This window comes from Cebidichthys violaceus, unplaced genomic scaffold (assembly GCF_023349555.1).
Source record: "Cebidichthys violaceus isolate CVI_PGR_0920_01 unplaced genomic scaffold, fCebVio1.0.p SCAF_24, whole genome shotgun sequence".
Classification (NCBI taxonomy): Eukaryota; Metazoa; Chordata; class Actinopteri; order Perciformes; family Stichaeidae; genus Cebidichthys; species Cebidichthys violaceus.
In genome coordinates this window covers 7,494,674-7,505,723 of record NW_027176417.1, presented here as the reverse complement: position 1 = coordinate 7,505,723, position 11,050 = coordinate 7,494,674, and the positions used below count along the sequence as shown (strand labels likewise).

The 11,050-nt window shown below is 40.0% G+C and overlaps 1 protein-coding gene across 1 annotated transcript; it reads left to right on the top strand.

The window, feature by feature from the left end:
- The first annotated feature begins 463 nt into the window (after window positions 1–463).
- On the top strand, window positions 464–7,469 carry calcrlb (calcitonin receptor-like b). The gene is made up of 13 exons (XM_068719700.1): window positions 464–608; window positions 2,246–2,338; window positions 2,629–2,773; window positions 2,865–2,972; window positions 3,384–3,496; window positions 3,574–3,665; window positions 3,744–3,870; window positions 3,959–4,112; window positions 4,200–4,260; window positions 4,350–4,416; window positions 4,621–4,839; window positions 5,093–5,134; window positions 5,628–7,469. The coding sequence occupies exons 2-13, from the start codon at window positions 2,288–2,290 to the stop codon at window positions 5,832–5,834; spliced, it is 1,386 nt and encodes a 461-aa protein (XP_068575801.1). The 5' UTR covers window positions 464–608; window positions 2,246–2,287; the 3' UTR covers window positions 5,835–7,469.
- The last annotated feature ends 3,581 nt before the right edge of the window (window positions 7,470–11,050 follow it).

Here is an 11,050-nt window from a genome sequence, read left to right as displayed (position 1 = left end):
TTTTAGGTCTGAGACTCTTTCTGTGACCTTGTTGAACTAATAGATTTGTTACGTCTTTTTTCCTCCCATTAAATCAATATTCCATTCATATTCCCCATTTGCAATAGTACTCATGACCATAACAGCCACAGATACAAAAAAAAAAATCACAAAAAACAACAATACCTATGCAGGCACATTGAGTAACTGCACCATATGCAATAAAGGTAATTCATAGTTCATGATTTACAGACTCTAAAGCTCAACACCCAGGATAGTAAGGTTTACTTTACATCGTATATTATATATCATACATAATATAAATGATACAGTATTATGGTCATCAACTGCATCAGTGGTTTTTAATGCCCACTACACTGTAGGGATGTCCCTCTATCTGCCTCCACAAAAAGCAAGCATGTGATGTCATCCGCAGCCCCAGCCAGCTCTTATCAGGACAGCTCAGTGTCGCCCCTGACTCTGCTGTGAAACACACACTGAAGGACTACTCTTGAAGAGATCTCTAAGACCCTGTTTTTTCTCTTCCTGCAAAGGTTAAACTCTCAGACTGAAGGAATACTCTTCAAGGCAAACACCGTGTTTTTACTCTTTTCTCTGCTCCTGTAAAGGTAGGTTTCTTGAATAGTTTCAGCATGTAGGTTTTGATTGATGTTTAAGCACTGTGGTCATGAAAACAGGTGAAATGTTATACTTCAGGATATATGTTGCAGGCCACATGGAAAACAGGGATGCACACATACACATCAAGTTGTTACATGTGAGAGAAACAAATATGGTACCTCTTAACTTTGCTTGAGGAAACTTTTATGAAAATCATCCCCCAAAAATCAGTTTATTTACTAAACATGCATATTAAACAGGGATAAATTTCATGTATACCACAAAACACATGTTTGTAGAAGGCTATTTAGTGTGTAGCAGACGAGTCAAACCTCTTTGAAATACTGTTCCACACATTTAAACATCAAGGGTGTGAAATTGGATTTCCTACCTAATCAACGGTACTTTACATGGGAAAGTGTGAACATTTTTGGTGCAGATGACCGATACGATGATGGAGTAACTTCACTCTAAGTGTATTTGTATGCTTGGGTGTGTTCAAGAAGATATTAATCCTACAAACTGACAAAGATTTCCTGAATAAGCAGTCAGTCGAGTTGGAAATGAATAAAGTATGTTGGTCTGTGTCTATGAACTGTTCTTTATTCCAAATGAGTAGCCCAGGATTTTTATGAAAAAGTGTGTCAAACTCTCTTGTGTAGCATGACTAAGAGCACAGAGTTGTGAAGATGTTGGCTTTGTGAAGGACACATGTTGATTTACAGTGAAGTTAGATTAAAGAATGACAATGATATGACAGGAATGTGACTTATCATTTAGACTCATCAGTGACTGTGAAGTAGATACGATCTTTCCACTGACATATTATTGTGAACCTAAATATGTAAAGCTAATTTGTACATATTAAACGTATCCATGAATGTCTGCCACTTTGTCGAAACCTCCTTTGGTGGGAAGTCTTTCCTCTGTTTCGAGATCACATTGCTTCTTAGAACTCAAAATGATTGGGATCATTTTAAGGTCAAGTAAAAATAGAGGGTTAAGTTATGTTGTTGTGATTTGTGTATTTTCACTGTATTGTACTGGTGTTTTCTTGTTGAGTTGTGTTCAGTTGTATAAAGGCCTATAGGGACGGATGTTGATAACTAGATTGATATCTAGATATGAATGCTATAGGTCCATGATATATACTGTGTATAAAAAATACATGAAATAAATATACTCTCTTAGCAACAATCACCTTTTCATAACATAGAAAACATCCAGTCTATATATATGTTATTTAGTCACTTTCAACAGTATCATGATAGATCATGATAGAATACAACTATTGATCATTATTTGATTCTATGCAGCATCTACATGAGAGAGATAGAAGATTGTTTGCTTGTTACTGCTTTTCCTATTTAGAACTGTCATACGTTCCACTGTCTCACATCTTGTAGACATACAGTAATAGCTCAACATTTAGTTTTCTGATGAAAGCATCTGTATAGTGACTTTGCAGCACAAGCGTTTACTTAATTTGCCACATTTATGTCTTTTGGCCAAACCTTGGTTAAACTGCATAAGAAGTATGCAGGAAGGAAGCTGTGAAGAACAGAGGAAGCAAAAGGACAGACGTGTAACCCTAATGTCCAAGTGTCTATTGTTACAAAGTCTTAATATGCTTTCCTTTTCTCAGTTACAAACGTACCTCCGAATACCCGCGGTGATCAGAGCACAGATGGATCTGAACTGCTTCACGTATCTGCTGGTCCTGTGCGCCCTCAATAAGGTAGCTGTTGTATTTGATCTGTGCAGTGGTTCACCTGAAATATGCTGTTTTAGCTAAATATGTCACCTTCACATTAATGTATTGTATGATTGTGCAGCATCACCATTTCTTTTTAGAACATCCAGCCAGTCAAATTGTAGCTCCCTCAGAGCCCTTGAAGACATTATTCTACATGTGACATTGTCATTGCATTAAAATGATCTATATCATGTGTTTTATCAACCTAAGTTCTCATTTGTCAGCGCTCACTTGACAGTTGCACTCTGACTTTGTCTATAATCTCTCTAAAGCTGCTTGTTGTGGCGAGCCCTGAAGATGACTACCAGGAGCATCTGAACCATCAGGGTGAACATAAGCCGAACCAAATCACCACAGCCCAGTACGAATGTTTCCAGAGGATTGTAAAAGAATCACAGCGGAAAACGAAAACAATAGGTGAAAGGACAGTCTCAAAAGCATCTTTTTGATACTATAATTCATATTAAGTCACTGTAACATTTCACTGTGCGTCCGTTGTTGTCATCAGGGCCAGTGTGCAACGTAACGTGGGATGGGTGGCTGTGCTGGGACGAAACTGAAGCCGGACAAACGGAGCAGAGCTGTCCGGACTACTTTAAAAATTTTGATCCTCATGGTAAATTTCATTGTTATCCTTTACTAACTTTACAAACCTTTAATATTTTTGTGTAATGTTGAGTTGAGACTATAAAATTGGACATTTAATAGCTTGGAGCATAAAAAGACCCCTATATATCTGCAGTGAATATTTACTTTGAGAGCAGTTTCCCTGTTTTTAAAAGCTTAATTCTAGTTTTTAGTTGATGAATCTCTTCGGCGAGCTTTCTGATCATGAGTTAGATGTGACGTTTGACACCACTATTATGTCTGTACGTTAGCTTAGCATAAAGGCCAGCATAAAAACTGCCGATTGGTAAACAATCAAAGTTTTCATCTTCTCTAACTAGCTCACTAATTAGCATGCTTTAGCTCATATCTGTATTCCGGGAACAGAAATGTAAAATTGTGGTTGCAAATTTGTTGACAGCGTTTGCATCCAAAGTGTGCTCAGAGACAGGCGAGTGGGGACGCCACCCCGAGAGCAACAGGACGTGGACAAACTTCACAAACTGCCAAGCCAACACAATGCATCATGTGACAGTAAGTAGGAATAAATACAATAGAAATATGTAATGCACCTTTGACTGTGGAGTTGCATTCATTTTGTTTTCTTGCAGGTGGCAATGACTCACTTCTACTTGGTCATGATTGGTCACGGCCTGTCGCTGGTGTCACTTCTCATATCATTAGGAATATTCTTCCATTTTAAGTAAGTGTAGAAGCCTTCTTTATGTCTAAGTTATGCATATGAAAAGTCATGTGTAATCTGAAATGTCTTCTCTTGTAGGAGTCTGAGCTGTCAGAGGATAACGCTCCATAAAAACCTCTTCTTCTCATTCGTGCTGAACTCCATCATCACCGTTGTCTGGCTTACAACAGTGGTGAAGAAACAGGGACACACATACAACGATTCTGTGAGTGCTTCGACTCTACACGTTGAACCAAACATCGCTCAACATTTTCAGCGTCGGTAAAATCATGACGGCTCGTTTTCTCCTGTAGGTGAGCTGCAAGTTGCTCATGTTCATCCACCTGTATCTGTTGAGCTGCAACTACTTCTGGATGCTGTGCGAGGGCATCTACCTGCACACTCTGATTGTTGTGGCAGTGTTTGCAGAGAAACAACATTTCATGTGGTATTATCTGCTGGGCTGGGGTAAGTAAAGCCTTATGTCAATATTTCACTGGGCACATTTCACTCTCTCACACTGAAATGTCATAACAGTTCTATGTGGTTTTGCAGGTTTTCCACTCGTGCCAACGGTGATACATTCAATAGCACGTCAGTGCTACTACAACGACAAGTGAGTCTTCTTGATCTAAAGGTATCATTGTACCTAAATCCTGTGTCTCCATACTGTATAGTATGATGATCTGATTGACGCATTCACAGATGTTGGGTCAGCTCAGATACTTCCTTGCTGTACATTATCCACGGACCCATCTGCGCCGCATTGGTGGTAAGCACCAAGCCCTGGTGGGAAATCCAGATTTACTTACTAGACACTTGTCAGGACTGTTGTACAGCCTCCTTACTTCTTGCTTGTTGTGAGGGATTTTTTCCTTCAGTATGGTCATCATGAAAGTGTTGAAAATGATCGTCACCATGTTAAACTTTCCATTGTTTTTGCGTCAAATGTACAATAATGCCTTTTGGATTCCAGGTGAATCTTTTCTTCCTGCTGAACATCGTTCGGGTTCTCATCACTAAGCTGAGGGTGACGCACCAGGCCGAGTCCAGCCTCTACATGAGGGCCGTGAGAGCCACCCTCATCCTCATCCCCTTGCTTGGCATCCAGTTTGTCCTGCTCCCCTACAAGCCCCAGGATCACTGGGTCTCTGAAATCTACCTGTACATCATGGAAATCCTCATGCACTACCAGGTCAGTGCACAAGGAGTGTTCCACTGTCAAAAAGCATTTGTATTAACCAAATGAAAGTCACCAGTGCATGCTATCAAAAGTGCTGCTGGAGGAACCGACTGTGAAAGGGCAATATCCTCAATCATTCTGTGGTTTAGAATTTCAAATATTTCAAGAATAAGAGCATGAACATGTGACACAGTAAGCAGCTGTTTGAGCTTAGGGGATTTCCTATCTTGTGTAATTTCTCAAGAAACTTTTTTTTCTCATGCAGGGTCTCTTGGTTTCTACAATATTCTGCTTCTTCAACGGGGAGGTGAGTAATGAGCACTAACAACATTTCATGTTTCGAACCCATTTAATTCCCCCTATGAGATTAGGCCACCAATTCTTGAGTTCTCAAGATAGGAACAGAAAGGGACCACGTGTCTGTCTAAGGGACAGTTTCAGAGTTCACACGGCTTTTAATGGTAACATTGGACCTGTTCACGCTTGGCAATAAAAAGCATATGGTTCACACAAGGACACAGGGTGAGGATTTTTGAAATTTTGAGGTTCTGAGTCCCCCAAACCCATCAAGAAACCAAAAAGACAGTCTACATATTTTTTTTTAAATGGTTGGATTGAATTTATTCAGTGAAGTGTTTGTGCTACAGGCTGTTTAAAGTCACTTTTCCTTTTCAGTGAATGCATTAAAGATGTTGTTTGGTTGCTGTTTTCCCAAAGATAAGATGAAATGTGAGAAGGCATTTAAATCCGAAAGCCACTTCACCATCCTCCACACGTCCCCTTTGTGTCTCTTCCTGCAGGTCCAGAGTGTTCTGCGGAGACACTGGAACCAGCAGCGAATGCAGTTCACTGGCACATTTGCCAACGCTGACTTCTTCCGCTCGGCCTCGTACGTGGCGTCGTCGCTCACAGAAGTCCACCGCTGCTACAGCATCGAAAGCCACACCGAGCACATGAACGGCAAGAGATACTCAGACATATTCCGATCGGACAGCCCGTTCGTGTGAAGGTGGTGCTTCAGGCTCACTGTTTCTTTGACTTTTCACAAGATGTTATGAAGATTGATTTCTTCTGGGAGTTTTACTGCTGTTCATGGCAACTGAGTACAAACTTTTCTCTTTCACACAAACTCACACATTTCTTTTTTGACTTTTTCTCACGAATATTACCACAACAGAAAGAGCTTGAGACCAAAGCCACGGTTTCTTCATCATTCTTTACATCCCACTAATGGAAAGGACACAAAGAAGACATGAAGAAGACCCTGTGATTCAACCGGCCTCACTGGCCTCAGAGCATTAACACAAGGAATAAATGCTTTTTGCATCACGTGGAATAAACTTGGACAAGAAGCTGTTCTGTTGAGCTGACATGCAAAATCTGGGCATTTTGAGGATGTTGATGCAATTTAGAAATGGGTAGTTATTGATTGAGGGTGTTGTGGAAAGGATATGCACAAAAACCCTGTCAAAATACTTCTCAAATCTGAAAAAGCATTTCAGGTTCATAAACTTTTCTTTGCAGGCAGAAATAATCTTAGTGCCGAAACAACAGTCGCTGGGAATAGCAAAGAAAGTGTTGGTCTTTCTGACTAGAGAGGCAACTGTTATCCCTTCAAGAGAGTAAAAGAACAAAGTACCAAGATTCCTGTCGTTAGTACTATAACTAGACTTGTAAAGTATAAAGAAGTGAAAACACTCACAAAAAAGAAGAAATAAACAGATAGCTTGCTTTGCTAAACGTCATTCCTGCTTTGACTTTTGAATTAAAGGCATGCAACTCATATAATATAGGGAGAGTTTTCTATTTATGTATTATTTTCTTTAGTTAAGTTAAAAACAAATAAAGAGGTTCACAATAAAATGTTGTCAGAAACATACGCTTACATTGTCTCATCCCGTCATAGCTACAGTCAATGCTCCGTAAGGCTCACCAGTTTTCTTTCTTTATAACTGATTTTTCCAAAATGCTGTAGAGATTATTGTGAGATAATCACAGTGAAAATACGACTGAAAAGCATGTTTCTGTACATTTTATTTGTGTATGAATTAAGAATTTCAAGGCACAAAATATGAAGCCTTTAGTGTACTTTGTATATTTTTCCAGCTAACACATCATTGTATATTACTTTTGTTACGTTTTTAAAACTCAACAAACTGTAGCTGGTTAGTTAATGGTATAACGTTGTTGAAGGTTAAAATGTTTTTACATTAATTATGTAAAGATGTTCGTGTCCAGGAAACAATTTCAGCTGGAACTGACTTATGTTAATTCGCTGATAAGACAAAGTTAGAAAGTGAAGAGCTGCTGGTTTCAGCCTTCCAAAAAAGGAAACTCAATAATAAATGATATATGTCTATATATATATATATATATATATATATATATATATATATAGCTTTCAACCAATCTTATTAGGTAATATAAAAGTGTAAAAGTGGTCTTATATAGATGTAGACCATAGAATATAGTCAAAAGTCCTGAAAAAAGTTAGTAAGTGACTCTTGAGTTTAGAATATTTTACCACAGAACATAGATGTGTGTGTGTTTTCTCATTGCACAACTAGTACTATTAGTTCAGTCACAGTCTGTTTGTATTGAAATATAAATGTTGTAAATAAAGGCAGGCTGTTTTAAACTGACCTTCAAGAAAAAAAGAGTTACTGTCTCTTCTATTGTTCTCCTCAAAGACAGAAAGAAAAGAAAGAAAGAAAGAAAATATGTCTTTTTCCCCCCCCACATATCTAATTAAGGGTGGAATTCCCTTGTCTGACCGTAGAAAACGTTTCCCTCTTAAATGAGTATTGTTTCCAGACAAAGCAGGGTGTGCTGTCTGTTCCTCATCCAAAAATGTATCTATGTGACCAGGTGTAATTAGGAAGTCCCAAAGGAAAAGGGCTATATCTATTCTTTCAGTGCATCATTCGTTCAATGAACAGAGATGCTGTTAACTTTACGTGCCACATCTCCTTCATCCGTCTGCAAACACATGGTGATCAGAAGCATGTGTGCTTGACGGTTTATCATTGCAAGTGATCTACGAGCTACTTGCGTGCCTTTCACTGTGATGACCTCAATCCATGAAGGATTTTGTGGGTTTGCATGGCGCATCGCAGTAACACTAAACATCTGACACAACTTTTAACTTGCATCCTGTTGCATCAACATGAGAGAGTATCCTGTGGGGTTTCTGATGGCACAGACTTCCTTTCAAACGGAGATAAAAAATACTGTAAACTTAAAGCGTGCACATGTGAGAGATCTCAGTGAAGAAGTTTTCAATGTTTACCTATCCCAACATACAGTATAGGTATATATGTCCCACCTCCCTTTATTTACCTCAGTGGAAATCAGACCAGTGGATGCATTGCAGGCTTCCTGTTTCTAAGAATACATTGCCATTGAACTCTTGATCCGTTGGCTCTTGTGTTCTGGTAGCAAACACTTCCTCAGTCTCATGACTAACACTTGTTTACTGGCTTAACTTCCACACGCTTCTACTGAAGCTTGAAGCATTGAGCCGATGTTTTGAATTTCCAGTGTGCGACATTCGGGGTATTTGTCAGGGACATTTCCACAGGACTTGACTGAATGGAGACGTAGCACATCAGGTTGAGGTAGCACGAGGTTTCCTCGTGGAGCTGCAGAAATGTTTTGAAAACAATCACGTAAATCTGCTCCACATTTAGCTTTAATTTGGCTGATGCACTATTCTGGAGTGATTTCCCCTGAATGAGAAACAGACCATTATGACCTTATGTTTCATCCGACCTTAGTACATTTCTGCGGACCTCAGATTGTCCTCATAGCAGGAACAAATACACTGCAGCAATTTAGCAGGAATTTATAATTCAATTAATGCGTGTATGTCACAGAACAACCTGCTGGAAAAAAAACTGGAGCTCAGACGAGTTTGTGGAACATTCAAATTGATTGTTCCTTCTCTAAAGAGGGACATTTCCTATTTGTCAGGTGTATGAGTGCATACTGAGAAAAGATCCATGATATGCCAGAAAATGTTGATGATTTCTGGGAAGTGCAGCAAAGAATCTCTACATCAGAAACAAAAGATCTTTTGCATTACGGCTTTACAAATTGATCAGAAACATAAGCTGAAAAAAACTGGCAAACATTTTCTCTTTCGAAAGAAAGAATGACTCAAACTTGAAATAATGAGCTGCTGTCGTTTCCAAATAACTCCACTTCATTAGAAAGCCACGCTGTATGCAGAGTTATCAGTAGAAACCGACCTCATAACACAACGCTCTGCCATTCACGCACACACATACCATACATACATCTGGCTCATAGCGTGAGCTGACCACTTGTGCATGCTGGGGATGTCTCACTCTTGAGAACAATGGAATGAGTTCTTGACTGTGCTCGAGGGCGTGGAGGGCATACTGTACAGGGGTTGGGGTGAGCAATGTGGCCCGGCTGTATGGATGTGACCCGCGTTTGGGTGGGGCCTGCAGGAAGTCTGCCGCTTTCAGTCCGCTGCTGCAGGGTCAGGAATTATCTGAGCAGCTCATCGCGGAGTGATGTCAACACTCGGTTCTCGGGTAGCGACGCTGCTTTGGTGTTTCTGGAGGGACGTCATGATCAAAAGTGTGAATACATCATATGGAGAGTTCATTTCCAGAGTTCTAGCTATAGGTGTAGTATTCGTACTACTTTTTTTGTGTGTTCTTTGGAGCTGTGGGCCTCAATAGATGTCATCACCGTTCACCCTAGCTGCATCGAAATAGAAAGAAAACCCTGCCTGATATCTATTATTTTAGAGATTTAAATATGTTTTAAAAATGTCTCATGTTGTCGTCATTTCTGGTGTTCAGGTTGCCCCACATTCTCAGATCTCAGCATTTAATAAATGGTTGAGTACAATATTATTACAATAGTACTAATAAAACATAGGTCAAAAATATAATCCAAGCTTTCATAACCAATAATTATCCTTGAAAGAGCTGATGCATAGTCTCATAATCTGGTGCATGCCAGATGAGCTCCGGTGTTTTTTCTCATTCGGCTCTTTTAGGCTCGTATGAAAGCTGAACCCTAGTGGGGACCAACGAACCGGACCCAGACCGCCTGAAGAGATGGACCACAACTAAAAGTCAACAATACAGGTATGAAAGTGACCTTACTGATGGGTGGGAAACAAAGGGCACAATGATGAAGGCTATTTGCTTTGCAAGCGATTTTGTTTTGATTTAAATTTTTTGATTATTTTAGCAGCAGAACATGTAAAACATCCCGCCCTTCAAACATCAGACATTTGGAATCAAACGCTTCAAAACATCTCAAACAATAAGCTTATTACAGTTTTAAAGAGCCCAATTCCTTCAGCCCAGGGCGGCGGGCCAGAATCCACTTATAACGAGGCGCGTCGCCGCTCTCGTCTTCAGCATCGTCCTGCCAACAGGAACTCCCTCACTCCTCTCCCAGTTTCCTGCCATTGTTCTCCCCCCCTGCCACCAGGCTCACGCTCCGCCCAGGATCTGGGAAAAGGTGGGATGTTAAAGCGGCCCATTTCCCTTTCGATCGGCTTCGACCTCATCTGGGTGGAGGAGGGGTGTGTGTCAGTGTGTGTGTGTGTGTGTGTGTGTGTGAATAGCGAGGCAGCACCCGTCTGACTGACTTTCTGTGTGTGAATTTGACTTAATTTGACTTTTTTATATCATGTTATCATGTAGGAGTATCTTTTGAATAATGTATTGACCCAATTAGCTTTTATATTCTTTATTGAATAAAATGGTGTATAATCTTAAGAATAAAATGCCAGGGGGGAATAATCAGGGAAAATAGAAAGAAGCTGGGGGAGCTATTGTGACTGACTAGCAGCTAGTGTGTTTGATTAGGGAGGATGAGGGTCAGGTGTGTAGGCAGGTGAGTGCTGAACAGGATGTGCATGGAAAATGGGCCGTAACAGTCAGAAATCTATATGTAAAATGAGAAAATGTTCCATCCAGAAATGCTAGAAATCCTCTAAATCTGTACAATAAACTAATTGGTCTATAGTTTTACATGCAAAACCTATGATAGAGGCTAATATGTATTCTTAGAGAATCCGACAGCATACGCCCACTAGCTGACTTCGTCACTTTGATGTCAGAGAAAACTCTTTATACTTTCCCTTAACTGTGTGCTTTTTTTCAGCCTGGTGTTTTCATGCCACCAAGAATAATTTAGGCCACCAGTTTGATCCCTTCTCATGATCCTTCCC

What these genes read in the sequence shown, in the direction of transcription:
- calcrlb (XM_068719700.1), top strand. Translation starts at nt 2,288, where the DNA reads ATGGATCTGAACTGCTTCACGTATCTGCTGGTCCTGTGCGCCCTCAAT. An exon ending in TAAAAATTTTGATCCTCATG is followed by an intron (nt 2,973 to 3,383) that starts GTAAATTTCATT and finishes ATTTGTTGACAG; the next exon opens with CGTTTGCATCCAAAGTGTGC. An exon ending in GTATTATCTGCTGGGCTGGG is followed by an intron (nt 4,113 to 4,199) that starts GTAAGTAAAGCC and finishes GTGGTTTTGCAG; the next exon opens with GTTTTCCACTCGTGCCAACG.